Source organism: Sturnira hondurensis, unplaced genomic scaffold (genome assembly GCF_014824575.4).
Source record: "Sturnira hondurensis isolate 20B ecotype Veracruz unplaced genomic scaffold, ASM1482457v3 Scaffold0022305, whole genome shotgun sequence".
In the NCBI taxonomy this organism is placed as follows: Eukaryota; Metazoa; Chordata; class Mammalia; order Chiroptera; family Phyllostomidae; genus Sturnira; species Sturnira hondurensis.
This window is the reverse complement of record NW_028094936.1, coordinates 2,391,942-2,412,054: the sequence shown is the minus strand read 5'-3', so window position 1 is coordinate 2,412,054 and position 20,113 is coordinate 2,391,942. Positions and strand designations below refer to the sequence as shown.

The following is a 20,113-nucleotide window of genomic DNA, read 5'->3' as shown; positions in this document are numbered from 1 at the left end:
AAAGCATCCAAACTGGGAATGAAAAAGTGTCACTTTCTGCAGATAAGATGATTCTGTATATAGAAAACTGTAAAGAGTCCTACAAAAAATATTAGAAGCAATAAAGAAATACTGTAAAGTTATAGGATACAAAATCAATGTACAAATTATTCTCCTGTCTTGTATACTATGAAATTTCAGAAAAAGAAATGCAAAATATTTCCTTTTGCAATTGCAACCAAAAGAATAAAACACCTAGGAATAAACTTTTTGCAAGATGTGAAGGACTCATGTACTGAAAACTACAAAGTATTACTACTAGAGATTTAAAAAGATACAATGAGCCCTGGCTGGATACCTGGTTAGAGTATCATCCCAAAACTGTCTTGTATACTATGTATACTATGAAATTTCAGAAAAAGAAATGCAAAATATTTCCTTTTGCAATTGCAACCAAAAGAATAAAACATCTAGGAATAAACTCTTTGCAAGATGTGAAGGACTCATGTACTGAAAACTACAAAGTATTACTACTAGAGATTTAAAAAGATACAATGAGCCCTGGCTGGATACTTGGTTAGAGTATCATCCCAAAACACCAAGGTTTTAGGTTTGATTATTGGTCAGGGCATGTACAAGAATCATCCAATAAATACATGAATGAGTGGAACAATCAATCCATGTTTCCTCTCTCTCTCCTTCATTCCTCTCTGCCATTCCTCTCTCTCTTTAAAATCATGTTTTTTAGAAAAGATATAATGAAATGAAAACATATTCCATGATCATGGATTGCAAGAATTAACAGTTAAAATGGCCATATAACCCAAAGCCATATATATTTTTAATGCACTCTCTAAAAAGATCCCAATATCATTTTAAAAAATAGAACAAAAAATCATGAAATTTGTACAGAACCAAGAAGACTCTGAATAGCCACAGCCATCCTGAGAAAAAAGTACAAAACCAGAGGTATCATACTGCCTGACTTCAAATTATGCTACAGAGCTATGACAATCAAAACAGCATGGTTATTAGCAGAAAAACAGACACAGGGACCAACAGAACTGAGGGCCCAGAAATAAAATCACACGTACATGGGCAAATAACTTTTGAGAAACGAGCAAAAAACACAAACAGAGGAAAGAAAACCTCTTCAATAAATCATGCTGGGAAAATAGTAAAGCCACATGCAAAAGAATAAAACTACTCTCCAGTTCATCACCATGAATAAAAATTATATCATAATGGATCAAAAACCTAAATATAAGATCTGAAACAATAAATTTGATACACAGAAAAAACATAGGTGCTAAAACTTACGGATCTTGGTCAGAGAACATTTTATAGATTAGACCCTAAAGGCAAAGGAAGTAAAAACCAAAATAAATGCATATGTTAAACTTAAGAGCTTCTGCACAGCAAAAGATACTGACAATCTAACAAAAGGCAACAACTGAACAGGCGATGATATTTGCAAACAACAGCTCCAACAAGGGGTTAATATCCAAACTATACAGAGTCCATACAATTCAACACAAACAATCCAATTAAGAAATGGGCAGACGACCTGAGACACCTCTCAAACAAAGACATACAAAAGGCCAACAGATATGTGAAAAGATGTTCAACTTCACTAGCTACTAGGGAAATGCAAACCAAAACTACCATGAAAGACCACCTCACACCTGTTAGAATGGCTGTAATCAATAAGACACATAATAACAAATGTTGGAGAGGTTGTGAAGTAAAAGGAACCCTCATTGACTGACAACAGGAATGTAAGCAGATACAGCCACTACAGAAAACAGTATGGCGGTTCCTTAAAATGTTAAGAATAGAGTTACCATATAACCCAGCAATACCTCTTCTGGGTATCTACCGGAAAAACTTAAAAATATGTATTCATAAAGACATATTCACCCTGCCCTGGCTGGTGTGGCTCAGTGGGTTAAGGCCCAGGCTGCAAAGCAAAGGGTCACCAGTTCAATTTCTGATCAGGGCACATGCCTGTGTTGTGCACCAGGCCCCCAGTAGGGGTGTGTGCAAGAGGCAACCACACACTGATGTGTCTCTCCCTATTTTTCTCCCTCCCTTCCCCTCTCTCTAAAAATAAATAAATAAAATATTTTACAAAAAGGTATATGAACCCTTATGTTCACTATAGCATTATTCACAGTGGTGAAGATATGGAGACAACAAAAGTGTCCTTCAATAGAGGACTGGATAAATAAGATGTTGTCCATATATACTATAGAATACTATTCATCCATAAGAAAGGATGAAATACTTTCATTTGTGGCAACATGGCTGAACCTTGAGAATATCATGCTAAGCAGAATAAGTCAGTGAGAAAAATCTAAGAACCATACGATTTCACTCATATGTAGATATAAAATTGAAACTCATAGGCACAGACAACAGTATGGTGGTTACCAGAGGGAAGGGTGTCAGGTGCTAGTAAAGGGTAAAGGGGGACAAACACATGGTGATGAAAGATTATTTGACTCTGTGTGGGTGGTACACAATGCCACGTACACAGATCACGTATCATAGAAACATATACTTGAAACCTATATGATCTTATTGATCAATACATCTCAAATAAATTTAATTAAAAATATTAAGAACATCATAAGAAAAATACCTTACATATTTTACTGTATTTACTGACACTGTGTTTATGCTGTTTGTTTACAAGATAAATCATAAATCATCTGTCACTACCTATATCAATATTGGCAGACATGATAAAAAATATTGTAGATGTTATACATATTACAAACACTAGACATCAAAAATGAAAGCATAATGTGAAAACAAAATTCATATTTATTTACAAATGTAATGATTCAAGTATTGACAATAAAGCAGCAGCAATATGATTGGTTTATGGTATACTAATGTAATTGGGGAGCTGCTTCATGAGAGCCTCGGCTATGCTAATGAATAAATTATAAAGTTTCTATGTCTACACTACATTAGTCTTATTCATAAGGCAGTATTAGAAATACTCTTACATTGTTTAATCACTTAACTGTGATAATAGGTTAACAGGCAGTTTCTCCAATTATGAGTGAGGTATACTACACAGTAACACAGTTCTTTGGAAGCAAAGTTATAAAACAGTAATAATGACAATATTAATTTGATATTAAGTATCATTCACCTTATGTTTTGGTAAGAAAAGTCTATCTATGTGCATACAAGTCATACAAATAAAGTTCTACATAATGAATACTTAAGTGATAATTATAATAGCAAAAACAAAGTAAGTCTCATACAGTTCTTGCCAAATAGTTACTAGATTTTTACGAGACAAGATCATTTGTATGTGTTTTACACATACAAAACAAGTAAGATCATTTATTGCATAACATGATGGTTATTCACTACTAAGTAGAAGTGGATCATCATAAGAATCTTCATCCTTATCATCTTCACATTAAGTACACTGAGAAATAGGAAGAGGAGGAGTTGGTTGTGTTTCCAGGGTGGTGAGGTGAAAGAGGTAGAGGATGTAGAAGAGGAGACAGGAGAAGCACTGTTATTTCTGCCTGATGTTTTGCTTTTTCCTTTTTCTAATAATGTTTTTATATGACATTAGTGTTCTTCCGCTGTTTTAGCTTCAGTATCTATGTCATGTAAGGATACGTATCATAAAAGTCAAAAGCAGTCCTGAATAATTATAACCCTTTTGCAAGACTGTCTAATATCGATCTTTTGTCTGGCAGTGCCTCTTCTGCCTTCTTCCTCATCATTTTGGTTCAGAAGCACTCTTCTCTATCAAGTCATCTTGTGTTTATTACTCTACTGTGGTGTCTATTAGCTCTCGAATTTCTCCAAGATCCATATTTTAAAGCTTTTCACCCGTCCACCCACTTTATTTGCCATATCCAACGTCTCTTTCATGGTTTTCTTGATTGGTTCTGTTGTAAATTCTGTGAAGTTATGCATAACAAGTGGACACAGTTTGCTCCAGCAAGAATTTATTATTTTAGGCTTGATGGATTTCACAGCTTTTTCTATAACATATTCAATGGTGTAATCCTTCAATACTTTCATGATATCCTTGCTATTGGGGTTCTCTTCCATAGTATTGACAATCCTTTCCATAGAGTACAGTATAAAATGATCCTCAAGATCTTTATGACTTTCTGACCTAAAGACTGAATTAGAGATGTCATGTTTGGGGTCAAGTAGACCAATTTAGTGTCTCTGGTGTTGAGTTCATGGGGTTATTAAGTGTCCAAGGGCATCGTCCAAAATGAAAAGAACTTTAAAAGGCAGTAGTCATTTATTGGCAAGGTACTTCTTGACTTGGCAAGAGACGACATGTCAATAGAACCAATACAGAAAAATAATTCTTATTGTCCATGTCTTCTTGTACAACCAAAAGATTTTTCCTCTCAAGACTCAGGGGTTAGCAGGCTTTATAGATAAAGGTAATCCTGATCATAAACAGATGAATTTTCACAAATGGGTAGAGTTAGCCTATTCCTTCCTCCTTTAAATCCTGATGCTTGCTTCTCTTCCTAACAAATGTCCTTTTGTGGTGTTGTATTTTCCCAGAATAGGGCATTTTCATCTGCATCACAAACCTTTTCAGGTAGGTATCTTTTCTACCCAATGGCATCTGAGAACTTCTCTGCTGCCTCTTGGTAGAAGCTGCTTATCTGTTATCTTGACATTTTTAAAGCCAACCTCCTCCTAAATTTATCACACCTTCCTTTGTTGGCATTAAATTCTCTGGCTTTAGATTCTTCACATTCTTTTTCCTTTTAGTTGTCATACAATAACTCACTTTTTTCCAAATCATATTAGAGTCTATAGGCATGCCTTTCTTATAACAATCCTGCACTGTTTTTACCTTTTTTTATTGTTGACACTACTATAATGTTCCCCATTTTCTCCCCATTTGCCTACATCCACCCAGCCCCTGCCTCACCCAGCCTTCACCACACTGCTGTCTGTGTCCATGAACTATGCATATACACATGTATGTTCTTTGGCTAATTTCTCCCAGTTCCCTCCACCCCCACCCCTCTGAGATATGTCAGTATGTTCCATGTATCCATGCCTCTGGTTTCATTTTGTCACTTTCAACAGAAGGGAAAAACATTCTTCACAAAAGGTGAAGGTTTTTGCACACACTGCAACAGCTTCCCAATTTTTTTTCCACAATAATCTTTTTGCCGGACTAATTTATCTTGAAATGGCAGGCAACTGTCGCTGCATTTATAATGTCTTAACTCTTCTCAGCTTTCTGGGAGTACTTCCAGCATCACTAGTGACACTTGGTTTGCAAACCTGTATTGTACTACACACAATGAAAAGTATATGAAAACTGCAAGAAATCACTTTTTACTGTGATATGCAACTTAGTAGAGAGACACATACAGATCAGCTGCAGATGGTTAGTGTCACACAGCATTTTTAGTGGATATTCACAATACTTGAGCTCATTGCACAAGCAACAGGAGGTGACTACAAAAGTATTATAGTAATATTGTAGGTACTAGTAATATAGTATGTACTATAGTTGATTTTATAGTTATGATTTATTATTGCATTGTTACATTTGTTTACATTTCTCTCAACGGCTAATGGTACCATACACTGTTGTGTTTGTGTGCCTAATTTGGATAACTTTTTATTTTTCATAATAGATTTCTGTGTATTTTACGGTAATGATAAAATAGACTACTATCTTTACATATCTTATGCATTCATGACATACCCTTTAAAAATTGTTTTGATACTTTCTAGACTATACAGCTTGTCTGCAAGTTTTTTCAATTATATTAAATCTCCAAAAAATTTACAATATATTTATTGAAAAACTCCACACATCACTGGATCTATGCTGTTTAAATCTGTACTGTTCAAAGGTCAACAGTACAAGCATGGGAATTATATGAACACCTTTCTAAAGAAAACACACTCTGGTGCCAAATAAGATTAAGGAAAACCAAATAAAGGACCTTCTGTCCACACAACAGTTGACATGGTAAAGAGGGAGCAGCTTACTCCAAGGGCATAGCAGATGTAGTTTAACATAAGAACCTAGAAGGAAAGCTGAGATTCAGGGAGATAACTGGCATTGCCTTGTTTTCTACCAGGTCCTCCTCCTTCCACACTCAATCTCACCAAATGCTTGAAGGGCTCTAGCCTTTTCCTTCAAAGTTAAGGCAGGGGACACTTTGCTTCTCTTGCTTTATAAACAATGTCATCTCTTCTCTCTGATACCACCCCTAACTACTCCCTTATTTCATGGCTGAAACATGTCATATTAAAGGAACTCTCAGAGATATTTTACAATGTTTAAAGTGTAAAGGATAAAATTTTGGAAGCTTATCCAAACTTAGAAAAAATTATGACAATTCACCATGGCATAGAAAAGACATTAGTTCTAAATCCTAAGTTATATGATGAGAAAAAGGTAGGCACTGTTCAAATTACTGTAAATTTTTAAATCAAAAATAATACGCTTTAATTATTAATGTTCCTAATGCTTAAAATTATAGTGTACTAAATAAACATTAGCTTTACTACATTCTTCATTTCCTTATACCTTTATAACCAATAGCAAGAGTTTTCAACATTTGACAATATTAAGTATCATGGATCCACTGTTTTAATTTCATTCAATATAGCATTAAGATCTCTTTCTGAAACTTCAACTTGCCAGTCACTTTTATAGTCCTGCACTGCTATGCAAGGCAAAAACTGCCTGCATTGAAACCTACCTGATATAGTCCTCATGGCTCGTACTTTCACTGCAGATATAAGCAACTTCAACCTCTTGGCTAGAAAGAGCATCTTCCAAAGAAATCTGCTGGACTTCATCAATGCATTTGAGCTCTCGTCTATTTGAAAATAACAGAAATAACCCTTAAAAGTAGGCAGAACATTGGCATAGAATAAATGATCACCATCTTTCTCCCCTCTTCCCAACAAGGTCCTGATGATAAGCTTTTATAGATGACGAAATTAATTTCCTCCCTCCATTTTCCGGGTATTTTCCACAATGGAGTGAAAAACATAGCCGCAGGTTTAAAGTCAAAGGACCTGGCATTGAGTGCTGATACTACTGCTAACAGCTCATATGATATGGGAGTCTTTAAATTACTTCATATCTAAAATAAAAAATAACTGATCCTTTGTCTCAAGAGGAATAATCTCTATAATCACTGCCAGCCCCAAGTACTTGACCCAAAACTAGTTACCAAACCAGCTCAAATGCAATATACTAACACCTTTGAGTTGCAAAGTGCTGTATGACTTCAACCTCCTTCACATACATCATGGTCTTGTGACAATCAAATGGAAGGTAGGTATCACTGCTTCCTTTACAAGTGAACTGAGAAAGCCCTGGGAAGAAGTAGCTGCCATGGCTAACCAGTATCAGAGGCAGGACAGGGATCCTAATTGTGTTGACTCTTACAAAGTAAGAAGGAACCCTTGATTTAAAAGAACTGAGAACCATGGTCATCAGCACACTACCCTAGTGCAGATGGGTGTGATGGGTGTCACAGAGGAGATAGGGCAGCAGCAGAAGGCTTTCAGCTACCTTAGAACTCCACTCAGGCTGCAGCAGGCAGAGAGCATTTATGCAAGTTTGGCCTCCAAAAGATAGTATGATAGATTTCTTCCTATGGGGGCCACTCAATCATCTCTGCTCAATTTGACCAATGTTTACTTTTTGCCAAATGTGTGCCAGGCACCATAGGGAGAATGAACTAAAAGTCCTTAGCTTCCAATGAGCTGTCTTAAAAAAAGAGGAAGATACACATATGCATATATTGATATAACGACAACACAAGTCTAACATGAGAAATGTTGTCCTGGAATACATGTGGGAGATTCATGGAACACAGGGAACATCTAATTTAGGGTTTCAGTAAAGTTTTCCTGGGGAGAAGACAGGGTTTAGGCCATGAGGAACAGAGTATATGAGAAGGGGAACAGTGTGATAATGGCAGGGGTGTGGTAAAGCAGTGAGTATAAGCTGGCTATCTTTCCACATGACCTAGGTACTTCAGGAATTACCAGTGCTTTAGTCATGACAGCCAGTTGGCATAGGACAGGGATTTACAGAAAAAAGAGAAGCTCTACTTCATCATACTTGATCAGAGCATCAAATAGGGTACAATTAGTGTCATAGTATGGCTAATAATAACTTCAATTTCACATTTGTGTGCAGCTCCTTTATAATCTTCCTGAGATTGACCAATAGCATATTCCCAGCACTTCTGAGTCCCACTAGTGGCCGAAATACCAGTTTAAATCCTTAAAGGAAGATAGGTTTTGAGACAGGCAAACTGAAAGACAGCAGATCCCATAAATTATTTAAAAATTTGTGTGAACTATCACATAGTATATATGCTTTATGTATTTGATTTCCCTAAGGCACTGAAAAGTAGAGACATACCTACCTTGCTCATCACCACGTTTCCTCGGTCAACACAATGCCTACATCTAGTACACACTTAATATTGATAAATAATGTTACACAGCACTGATCTGGTAAGTACTGGGTGTGAGGAAAGTGGTGGAGGGGTGAAGGAAACACCTAAACATGGAGCAAGAAATAATAATCATAGTGATAAGTTTGGTTTTGGTTGGTTATAGAAGAGAAATGAAGCATAAAAGCAGGGCTCAAAATATCAAAAGAAAAAAGATTTTAAAAGATGTGCTTTGGTATCAAATAGACCTGGATGTAAATTCAGTTCTTACACTTTCCAGCTGTGTAACCAGAAGCAAATTACTCAGACTTCCTGTGGTTCAGTCTATCTATAAATCTGGGTTGATAACAGTTATGGTATCTATGTCAAATAGTTAGTAAGGCTTATAAAGTTCAGAGACACTGCATGAGTACCTGTTAAAATGAATGATACAATATTTAACTGCTGAATACCTAAAGCCTTCTTTCAACCCAACCCAACTTGTGTAATCCCTATGCTCATCTTCCCTGCCTTACCTATTCTTATTTTTTTACTTTATATATTGTAATTGATGTTCAAGTACAGTTTTCTTTTACTCACATCCCACCACCCCAGTGCTCCCCACCTCGCTCCCATTTCCACCCCCCTTAGTTTTTCTCCATGTACCCTTTATACTAGTTTCTGTAAACCCTTTCCCTTTTCCCCTGAAATAGCCACACCACTCCCATCTGCTCCCTGTCAGCCTGTACTCTATTTCAGTGTATTTGGTTATATTTTGCTTTGCTGTTTGCTTTGTTGTTTAGGTTCCTGTTAAAGGTGAGATCATATGATACTTACCTTTTAACCCTCTGGCTTATTTCACTCAGCATAATGCTTTACAGTTCCATCCATGCTGTTGCATAGGGTAGGAGCTCCTTATTTCTTTCTGCTGCATAAAATTCCATGATGTAAATGTAGCATGGTTTTTGTATCCATTGATTCACTGATGGGCACAGAGGTTGCTTCCAAATCTTCACTATTGTAAATTGTGCTGCGATGCGTATTGGGATGAATAGGTTCTTCTGTATTGGTGTTTTAGGGTCCTTAGGATATAATCCTAGCACTGGAATTGCTGGGTCAAAAGGCAGATCCATTTTTAGTTTTCTCAGAAAATGCCATACTGTTTTCCATAGCAGTTGAGATAGCAGTCTGCAATCTCACCAACAGTGAACTAGGGTTCCCTTTTCACCACAACCTCTCCAACATTTATTGTTTCTTGCTTTGTTTATGATGGTCAATCTGACCGGTGTAAAGAGGCATCTCATTGTGGTTTTAATTTGCATCTTTCTGATAGCTAGCGATACCGAGCATTTTTTCATGTGTCTCTGGATCCTCTGTATGTCTTCCTTGGAGAAATGACTATCCAAGTCCTTTCACCACTTTTTAATTGGGTCGCTTGTCTTCTTAGAGCAGAGTCGTGTAAGTTTTTTGTGTATTTCAGACACTAAACCCTTGTCTGAGGTATCACTGGCAAATATGTTTTCCCATACACTTGGTTCTCTTTTTACTTTATTACTGTTTTCTTGAGCCCTGCAGAAGATATTTATTTAGACGAGATCCCATTTATTTATTCTTTCCTTTATTTCCCTTGCCCTAGGGGACATAGCAGTAAAAATGTTGTTCCATGAAATATCTAAGATTTTCCTGCCAATGTTCTCCTCTAGGACTTGAATGATGTCATGGCTTATATTTAAGTCTTTTATCCACCTTGAATTTATTTTGTTCTATAGTGTAAGTTGGGGCAAGAGTTTCATTTTTTTGCATGTAGCTGTCCAGTTCTCCAAACACCATTGGTTGAAGAGGCTATCTTTACTCCATTTTATGTTGTTGCCCCCTTCGTCAAATATTAATAGACCTTAGAGACTTGGGTTTATTTCTGGGGTCTCTGTTCTATTCCATTGGTCTATGTGCCTGTTTTTATGCCAGTACCAGGATGTTTTGATTACAGTTGCCTTGTAATACAGTTTGGTATCAGATGTTGTGATCCCTCCTACTTTGTTCTTTCTCAAAATTGCAGCTGCTATTCGAGGTCACTTACGGTTCCATATGAGTTTTTGAAGTGTTTGTTCTATGTCTGTAAAGTATGTCATTGATACTTTAATAGATATTGCATTGAATTTGTAAATTCCTTTGGATAGTATGGACATTTTGATGATGTTAACTCTTCCAATTTATGAACACAGTGTATGTTTCCATTTGTTTGTGTCTTCCTTGATTTATCTCTTCAATGTTGTGCAGTTTTCTGCATACAGATCTTTTACCTCCTTGGTTAGATTTATTCCCAGATATTTTCTTTTTCTTATTGCTATATCGAATGAGAGTTTTTTCTTGATTTCTGCCTCTGCTGTTTCATTGCTGGTATACAAAAATGCCTTTGATTTCTGGATATTGTATCCCGCTGTTTCGCCAAATTCATTTATTTGGTCGAGCAGTGTTTTGGTAGAAGATTTTCTATGTACACTATGATGTCATCTACAAACAATATTTTTGCTTCTATGTCTTTTATTTCTATGTTTTGTCTTCTGTACCTAGGATTTCCAATACTATATTGAATAGGACTGGTGAAAGTGGGCATCCTTAGCTTGTTAATGATCTTTAGTGAAAACCTTTAGTTTTTTCCCATTGAGTATGATGTTGGTCTAGGTCTCTTGTATATGTCCTTTATTAGGTGGAGGAATGCTCTCTCTGTTCCCACTTTGCTGAGTGTTTTTATCATAAGTGGGTATATACCTTATCAAAATCTTTTTCCGCATCTATTGATATGACCATGTGGTTTTTCTCTTTGCTTTTGTTTATGTGATGTATTACATTTACTGATTTGCAAATATTGAATCATCCTTGCATCCCTGAAATAAATCCCACTTGGTCAGACTGTATGATTTTTTTAATGTATAGTTGGATGTGGTTTCCTATATTTTGTTGAGAATTTTAGCCTCTATGTTCATCAACGATATTGACCTGAAGTTTTCTTTCTTTGTTTTGTCTTTCTCTGGTTTTGAAATTAGGATTATGCTGGCTTCATAAAAAGAGTTGGGAGTCTTCCATCATTTTGGATTTTTCAGAATAGTATGTGAAAGATAGGGGTTAGCTCTTCCTCAAATGCTTTGTAGAATTCTTCTGTGAAACCATCTGCTCCAGGGAATTTGTGTGACAAGACTTTTGTGATTACTGCTTCAATTTCATCTGCTGTTATTGGTCTGATAAGGCTTTCTGCATCTTCTTCATTGAATTTTGGAAGATTATATTTTTCTACATATTTGTCTATTTCACCTAGGTTTAAAACTTCTTGGCATAGAGTTGTTCATACTAATTTCTTACAATCCTTCTTATTTCTGTGGTGTCACTTGTAATCTCTCCTCTTTGATTTCTTACTGTGTTTATTTGGGTCCTCTCTCTTTTTTTCTTCATGAGCCTGCTTAAATGCTTCTCAGTTTTGTTTATCTTCTCAAAAACCAGGTCCTAGATTCACTGATCCTTAGAATTGTGCTTTTAGTCTCTATGTCATTTAATTCTGCTGTGATCTTGGTCATTTCCTTCCATCTACTCGCTCTGGGCTGTCTTTGTTGTTCTTCAAGTTCTTGTAGGCATAGGGTTAGGTTGTTTGAAATGTTTCTAACTTTTTTAGGTAGGCCTGTATTGCTATTTTTTAGGTAGGCCTGTATTCCCTCTCAGGACTGCCTTTGCTGTGTCCCATAAGTTTTGGGTGGTTGTGAGTTCATATTCATTTGTTTACAGAAACGTTCTGATTTCTTCCCTAATTTCATTCATGGCCATTCCGTTGTTTCATACCATGCTATTCAATCTCCATGGTTTTGAGTGTTTAGGATTTTCCCTTGGGTTGGTTTGCAGTTTCAGTCCCTTGTGTTTGGAGAAACTCCTTGGTATGATTTCAATTTTCTTGAATCTATTGAGGCTTGTTTTGTGTCCTATCATGTGGTCTATCTTTGAAAATGTCCCATGTGCATTTGAAAAGAATGTGTATTTAGCTTCTTTGGGATGAAGGTCTCTATATAGATCAGTGAAGTCCACTCCATCTAGGGCTTTTTTCAATGCCACAATTTTGTTGATATTTTGATTGGATAATCTGTCCATTTTTGAAAGTGAGGTGTTAAAATCCCCTAATATAATTCTGTTATTGTCAATATCTTTCTTGAAGTCCTGTAAGATTTTCTTCATGCATTTGGGTGCCAATACATTGGGTACATACATATATTTACAACGTTAATGTCTTCTTGGTGGATTCTTCCCTTGAGTATTATGAAGTAACCTTCTGGGTCTCTTTTTATGACCCTTCTTCTGAAGTCTATTTTGTCTGATATGAGTATTGCTACCCCGGCTTTTTTCTTTGTCCATTTGCTTAGAAAATCTGTTTCCAGCCCTTCACTTTCAGTCTGTGTAGGTCTTTTGTCCTGAGGTGTGTCTCTTGTAAGCATCATATGTGTGGGTCATGCTTTCTTATCCATTCAGCTATTGTACGACTTTTGATTGGAGCATTTAATCCATTTACGTTTAATGTTATTATGGATAGGTACATATTCATTGCCTGTACCTGTGTTCCTCCCTGTCTCTGTCTTTTCCTTCCTTTCCTTAAAGCAGTCCTTTTACTATTTCTTGTAGAGTTGGTTTGGTGGAGGCATATTCTTTTAGATTTCTTTTGTCTTGGAAGATCTTTATTGACCTTCTATCTTGATTGAGAGCTTTGCTGGGTAAAGTAGCCTTTGTTGTAGGCCTCTGGTTCTCACTACTTCAAATATTTCTTGCCATTCTTGCTTGGAATGTTTCCAGTGAGAAGTCAGTAGCTAGCCTTATTGAGGCTCCCTTGTATGTTACATCCTTTTTCTCCCTTGCTGCCTTTAAGATTTTCTCTTTGCCTTGGAATTTTGCCATTTTAATGATGATGTGTCTTGAAGTGGGCCTCTTTGGGTAATTTTTGAATGAGACACTCTGTGATTCCTAGATTTGTGTGACTTTTTCTCTCATGAAATTAGGTACGTTTTCCATCATTTCATTTTCCAATAGGTTTTCTATCGCTCGCTCTTCTCCTTCTGCTATCTCTATTATTCGGATATTACTATGCTTCATATTGTGTTGCATTTTTCTTAATCCCTCTTCATTCTTTCTGAGCCTCTTTTCCATTTCTTGCTCTTTCTGGGTGTTTTTTTCTACTTTGTCCTCCAACTCATTGATCTGGTATTCTGCTTCATCAATCCTGCTTTTGATTCCTTCCACTGTGTTCTTTAGTTCAGAAACCGTATCCTTCATTTCTTCTTGGCTCTTGCTGATGGTTTCTATTTCCTTTTTCATGTTGATATAGTGTGCAGTAAGTTCATTGTAGTTCCCCTGTAGTTTCTGGTAGCTCATTGGGAGCTCATTAAACTTCCTGATAACCAGTGCTTTGAATTCAATATCTGATAGCTGACTTGCCTCTATTTTATCTAGCATCCTTTCCAAAATTTGCTCCTTTCCTTTCATTTTGGGATTGTTCCTTTGTCTTCCCATTGTTTGTGAGACTCTTTTTGTTAGCTTCAGCTTCTTAAAGTGATTTGTTCTGGCTTCCTGGATTCATGGTGTGAACTTCTGTGGTATAATACCTGTGAGATTCAGTGGTGTAGTCTCCTTCATCTCTCAAGCTCACTGGTCTTGGGCTGTTGTTTATGTTGGCTCTGTGTTTGCTTTGGGTTTTTTTTGTTTGGGGTCTTTCTTTGGTGGGTTCTTCCCACTAACTGGTCAGCTGATGGTCCCTCTGTCCGCCATATCTTGTAATTTGTTGTGCTGGTGAGGGCAGGTTGTGTTGAATCTAGTTCTTCCATGTGTAAAAAGTTTTGAGGATTCTCTTTTCCTCTTGATGAGTTGTTTGCACTGGGTAGTTTCTTAATTATTTAGTTGTATTTTCAGATAGGTCTTGGATTAAGGTTTGTGAGGTTTCCACTCCCTCCTTCACCTTTTTCTGTTGTTTTCTATTGGTGTTTCCTTTGTTTTGGGGTTTCCTCTTCCAGTGGGTATCCTGGTGTTCGCCGCTTCCACCTACTCTTCTTTTGTGGTCTGTTTGAGAGGAAGGCAAAATGGTTTATGACTGCAGGAGAGTATTCTGTGATGTTTACAGTAGCAGCTGGTAGAGAAGAGATAGGAGATCCTCTGGCTTTGTATAGTGTTAACCATGATCTTCAACCCAACTAGTCACTTTTAAGAAAGGAAGGAAAGAAAATAAGACTCTTCTTGGGGAGGAAAGTCTTGTCAGTGGGATCTAGAAACCAGGGAGGTTTTGGGAGGTCAGATTCTGAGGTAAGGTGAGAGTAAAGGATAGTAGATAGGTGTTCTGTGTGAGAGAATAGAGTTAACCACTACAGTAATATCATTCAGGAAACTGTGAAGTGGGCTAAGATCCAGGAAGGGTGTTTTGAAGTATTTATAATTGTATGGAATAGCTATTGTTTACAATAATATTAGAGCAACAATCATATGACAGAATCTATGTAATCTGAATAACATGAATAGGGGACATAGAACTTTAAGTAGTGTGGTAAAGGAACGCAAAGTGATGTGAAGGACAGTAAATTAGCTATACACTGTGGAAGAGAGAACAGGAGAAACCTGTCAAATGATACAATATTACCAGCCAAGCAAAGAAGGCTATAGAGAAAAAAGAGGAATACAAAAATACTATTAAAATAAAAGATATAAGAATAATAAAAAAATAATACAAATATGCAGTAACTTGTAGTTTCTCTTCAATAGTAAAGTGAAATTTGTCTCACTGTCTCAACTGTTGGGATGCCCCCTCTTTGGGTACCACTCTTGTCCTTTCACAGTTCCAAGTTTTTTGTCTCACTTGTGGGTAAAAGAAAAAAAAGGTAGGAGAATGAAGGAAAAGAGATAACACTGTAAAAAAGGAAAGAAGGAATAAAACAAGAAAGAAGGAAAGAGAGGGAAAAGGTATTGAAAGATAAAACAATAATAAAATTTAAAAAGTAAAAGGTTACTTAAAAAGAAAAAAATACCTCTTGTTGCTTTCAAACTGGCCAAACTGGTTTTTCTGATCTTGCTGGCTACAGTGGGCTGAGGGGCAATTGGTGTGGCCTTTCTCCCTTTCCGATGTGTACTCAGTCAGTCTTGCGAGCACTCTCCCAATAGCTAGTCTCGTGCCTCTCCCCAGTGCCCCATGCAGGGGATCCACGTCTTCTTCACAGCACTCATTCCCCAGGGGTCATCGCTGTCAACTGGCGTGCAGGCATATTCACGCCCAGCCAGGCTGCCTGGGTCCCGGGGGTTTGGGTGAGAACCCTTCCCAGTGCTATGGGGGAACCCAGGGCCTTTTGCCTGGCTGGGTGGGGAGTAGGCTGAGCGGCTATCGCAGGAGAATTCCCCAAACAGTTTTAATTTTTGAGAAATTCCTCCTACTCAAGACTGCTGCTCAGTACAGCCCAATTCTCCAGTCAGACCAGTGGCTATCAGGGTCAGTGCACATCACTGCAGGGCTCTCAATTCTCCCAAGCCTGTGACCAGAGACTCTGCAGGTGATCACGGCCATTGTGTGTTTGCCTCTTTGTCCTTATTCCCCTTTCTGCAATTTCATGCAACCCGGTCTCTCCCAGTTCTGCTCAAACCCCGCTTTGCCAGGGAGGGAGGGAGCAATTGACCGAGCTCTCTCCCCAAAACTCTGTGGCAGGCCCACCGCTCCCAAGGAGTCTGTGGTAGACCCAGCACAGGGTGCCAGGCCTAAGGCTACAGCCATCCCTGTCCCTGTGCTGGTCCCTGGGACCTTATTGTCTGGTCTCTTATTTTCATATACGCTGGGGAACTGTTGGGACTTTGCTCTGTTCCTCTGTAGATCAGCCAGGTTTTTCTCCTGTGTGTAGGGGGAAGTCAACTCTGCTCCCTCCTCCTCCATCACCATCTTCCCTCTCCCCTGCCTTTGCTTTTATAGTCCCTTCTAGGTTGACTCACTGTATATCTCAGCTGAAATAGCCCAGAACTCTTCAGTTCTCACACTCATTCAAGCTTGAGATCTTGTGGCAATGACCCTGAGAAAAGTTCTCTGGAATAACCCTAGAGCTGGTTCTCTCTTTCCTAGGTTTGGAAAATCTCTGTGTCCCGAGGCCTATTCCATCCCACTGGGCTTCCAATGAATTATGAAGCATAAAGCAAATGTGAGCCACCTAGACACGAAGCCAATCAGGTTCAGGAATGCTGAGGAAGCATGTGGATTCCGCAAGTCCCTCATTCGCACCAATCCGGCTCTGCCAGCACCAACCACCACCACGCCAAACTTCTTCTCAGGCTAAAATACAAGAAACCAGGATAGGATTTAAAAACAATCCAGGAATCTAGCAGAAAATAGCAAAAAAAGAAGGCATATTGGTACAGTAAGTCATGGTCAAGACAAGCAAAAAAAGGAGCCAATCCAGAACACGCAACAAGCTGCAGCATGTAAGCATGGGATAAGACACTCCCTAGAATACACGTTCACAGAGAAGTCAGCTTCATCTAAAACATACCAGGTCTGCCCAGAAGGTATCGAGCCATGTAATATGAGAAATAGACATTTATTGAAGAACATACAAAATACAAGAAACAATGTTTATAGGACAATGATGTCTTAGCTCCTTTCAAAGTAGGCACCTTAGGATCTCACACAGTTCTCCCAATTACCATCAGCTGCCCAGTTATTTTCCTGAATCTCATCAATAGTCTGAAATCTCTTCCCTTTTAAAGGTGATTTTAGTTTTGGGAAAAGCCAGAGGTCACAGCATGCCAACCTGGGCTATAAGGGGTTTGAATTACCTGGAGGATTTAATGCTTTTTCAAACAACTCTGAATGAGACTTGATACATGAGTGGGCATGTTGTCATGATGAGGCTGCCAATCACCATTTGCACATAGCTGTGGCCTTCTGAATCATCAAAATAGTTTCTGTAGAGGAATGTTCAAGCTTAATGCAAAATATGATGCAGATTTGTTGCTCTACGTGCTCGGTCATTTTGAATACGATGGCCACACAGAACTCGTGCTCATTCAAGGGCATCTACTGCCCCCACCAACTAGTACAGGGAATTTGTCATTGTTCACAGAGGCACATTCCAGTGCCCTCTCCTTGGCTGCCAGGTTACATCGATGTAGTGCAAACTGTTCTCATTATATTAACAATGGTTGGACTTTTCCCAGAAAGATCTCATATTTCTATGTCATTCATGGAAAAGACACCTCTTATTGGGCTCTCCACTTACACTGCCACCTCTCCAATGATGAGAGATTCTCCACTTTAAGCTATATATAGGCCATGGTCTGGCATTTCTGTCTCTCTGAATCCTTCATCCTGTGGACAAGTGACTCCGATACAACCAGGAGTCACTCAGAGGCTACAGATACTTAGTAAAATGCAGGTATATAGGGAAAATGGGCAAACCATGAGATGTCACCTTAGATTCTGCAGTATAATGTAGTTTTCTGAGTTTCAACGAACTTTAGTCCCATTCTACTGTGGTAGAGTACTTATTATTTAGGTATACTGCTGGAGGCTGAGTGTGAATAGTATTAGAGTGAAAAATCAAAAAGACTTTTTAAAGTTATACAGCAACTCAACATAGTCCAATTAATTAAAACTATCTCTACACATTCCTTCAACCCAGTTCTTAAATGTCTCTACGAGCATAGAAACATGTCACCCCAGATTTGCCCCTTTCCTTTACCTTTGCTACCCAGTTGTCACCATTTTCCACTGATTCTGCCACTCTTCTTGTGTCCACTACTTTACTCTTGGTCCAGGACCTCTTTACCTCCTGCCTCACCATGTGGTTAGTCATCAACTGCTTCTAACCTCACCCTTCCTGTGTGTTATCCAAAGCAGCGCTCCCCAACCTTTTTGGCACCAAGGACTAGTTTCATAGAAGACAATTTCTTCATGGACTAGGGCAGGCAGGATAGTTTCAGGATGATTCAAGCACATTGCATTCAAGTTCACCTATTGCTGTGTGGCCCAGTTCCTAACAAGTCTGAACTGGTAGTGGCCCAAGGCCTAGAGGTTGGGGACCACTGAAAGGATTACCAGAACAGCTGCTTAAGATGAAAATTAAGACCCTTTCCTACTTTAACCCCTTATTTTTCCGTTAGTGACTATCAGTTGGAAAATTCATATTGATATGAATTTCATATACCAATTTGACACATCAAAACACTGTTCCCCAATATGATGACATTTAAAAGTGAGAACTTTGAGAGGTACATAGGATTAGATGAGATCATGAGGTTAGAACCCTTAGAAAAAGGGTTGTGCCCTTATAAGAGTCACAACAGAACTTGCTTCCTCTCTCTGCTTTCTGCTCCTGCGAGGGTATAAAAGTCAGCAGTTACAAAATATAACAGGAATCTCACTAGAACCCAACCATGCTAATAGCCTGATATCTGACTTCCAGTCTCCAGAACCATGAGAAATAAATGTTTGTTGTTTATAAGCCACCCAGTCTATGGGACTTTATTACAGAAACCCCAACTGATTTAAAACACCAACAGCCCTACCTGTGTGGCTCTGCAGATTGAGTGCCAGCCTATGAACCAGATAGTTCAATTCCCAATCAGGGCACGTGCGTGGGTTGTGGGCAGGGTATCCAGTGCTAGGGCCGGGGGGCATGAGAGGCAACCACACATTGATGTTTCCCTCCGTCTCTTTCTCCCTTCCTTCCCCACTGTCTAAAAATAAATCAATAAAATCTTTTAAAAAAGAAAACACCAACAAAAGGGAGAAAAACATCCAAGTTCTTAAAAACAAACAAACAAACAAAAAAGGATCTTCAACAACCTGGATCCAGCATGTTTCTCATGCATCACCTCCAAGTTATGTCCTCCATCGTGTAATTGTAGGTTTCTGCCTTCAAAAGCAACTTGAAAGTATGCAGAACACACATGACTGTTTGCTACCTCTATGTCAGCAAATCTTGTTCCCTTGCCTGAAACTCATTGCTCCTACTGTCCACAGCTGGGCATATTCAAAGGATCAAGACTTGGACATTTTCCATAAAATGCCTAGAAAAAAAACTTTAGCAGTAAAATCTCAGACAGTTCTTGTAGCAATGTTTTTTTTTTTCTGATATATTGCCTCAGACAAGAGAAACAAAAGAAAAATAAACAATTGGGACTATAGCAAACTAAAAAGTTTTACACAGCAAAGGAAACCATCAACAAAATGAAAAAACAACCCACCGAATAGGAGAACTTACTCACTCATCTGATAAGGGGTTAAAATCCACTATTTATAAAGCAGTTATATAACTCAGCAATGACAACAAAAAGTCCAGTTAAAAATGGGCAAAGGATCTGATAGACACCTCTTCAAAGAAAACATACATATGATCAATAGACATATGGAAAAAAGCTCAATGTCACTAATCATCACAGAAATGCAAATTAAAAACCACAATGATGTCACACCTTTCAGAATGGCTATCATCAAAAAAATCAACAAAGTTTTGGCAAGGATGTGGAGAAGATGGAACCCTCATGCATTGTTGGTAGGACTGCAAATTGGTGCAATCACTGTGAAAACAGTATCAAATTTCTTTAAAAAATTTAAAATGGAAATGTTTTATGACCCAGAGATTACAGTTCTGGAAATACATACATACAAAGAAACTTGAAACAAAGTTGAAAGGATATATGCA

At 38.0% G+C, this 20,113-nt stretch overlaps 1 protein-coding gene across 2 annotated transcripts in view; it reads right to left on the bottom strand.

The window, feature by feature from the left end:
• BLVRA (biliverdin reductase A) overlaps nt 1-20,113 on the bottom strand; it is a 212,587-nt gene that overhangs the window by 101,240 nt on the left and 91,234 nt on the right. For both annotated transcript variants that reach the window (XM_037035394.1, XM_037035395.1), the window contains 2 exons: nt 16,619-16,740; nt 6,726-6,845 (listed from right to left, as the gene is read on the bottom strand). In XM_037035394.1, coding sequence (XP_036891289.1) covers nt 6,726-6,845; nt 16,619-16,740 — 242 coding nt within the window. The remainder of the gene's footprint in view (nt 1-6,725; nt 6,846-16,618; nt 16,741-20,113) is intronic.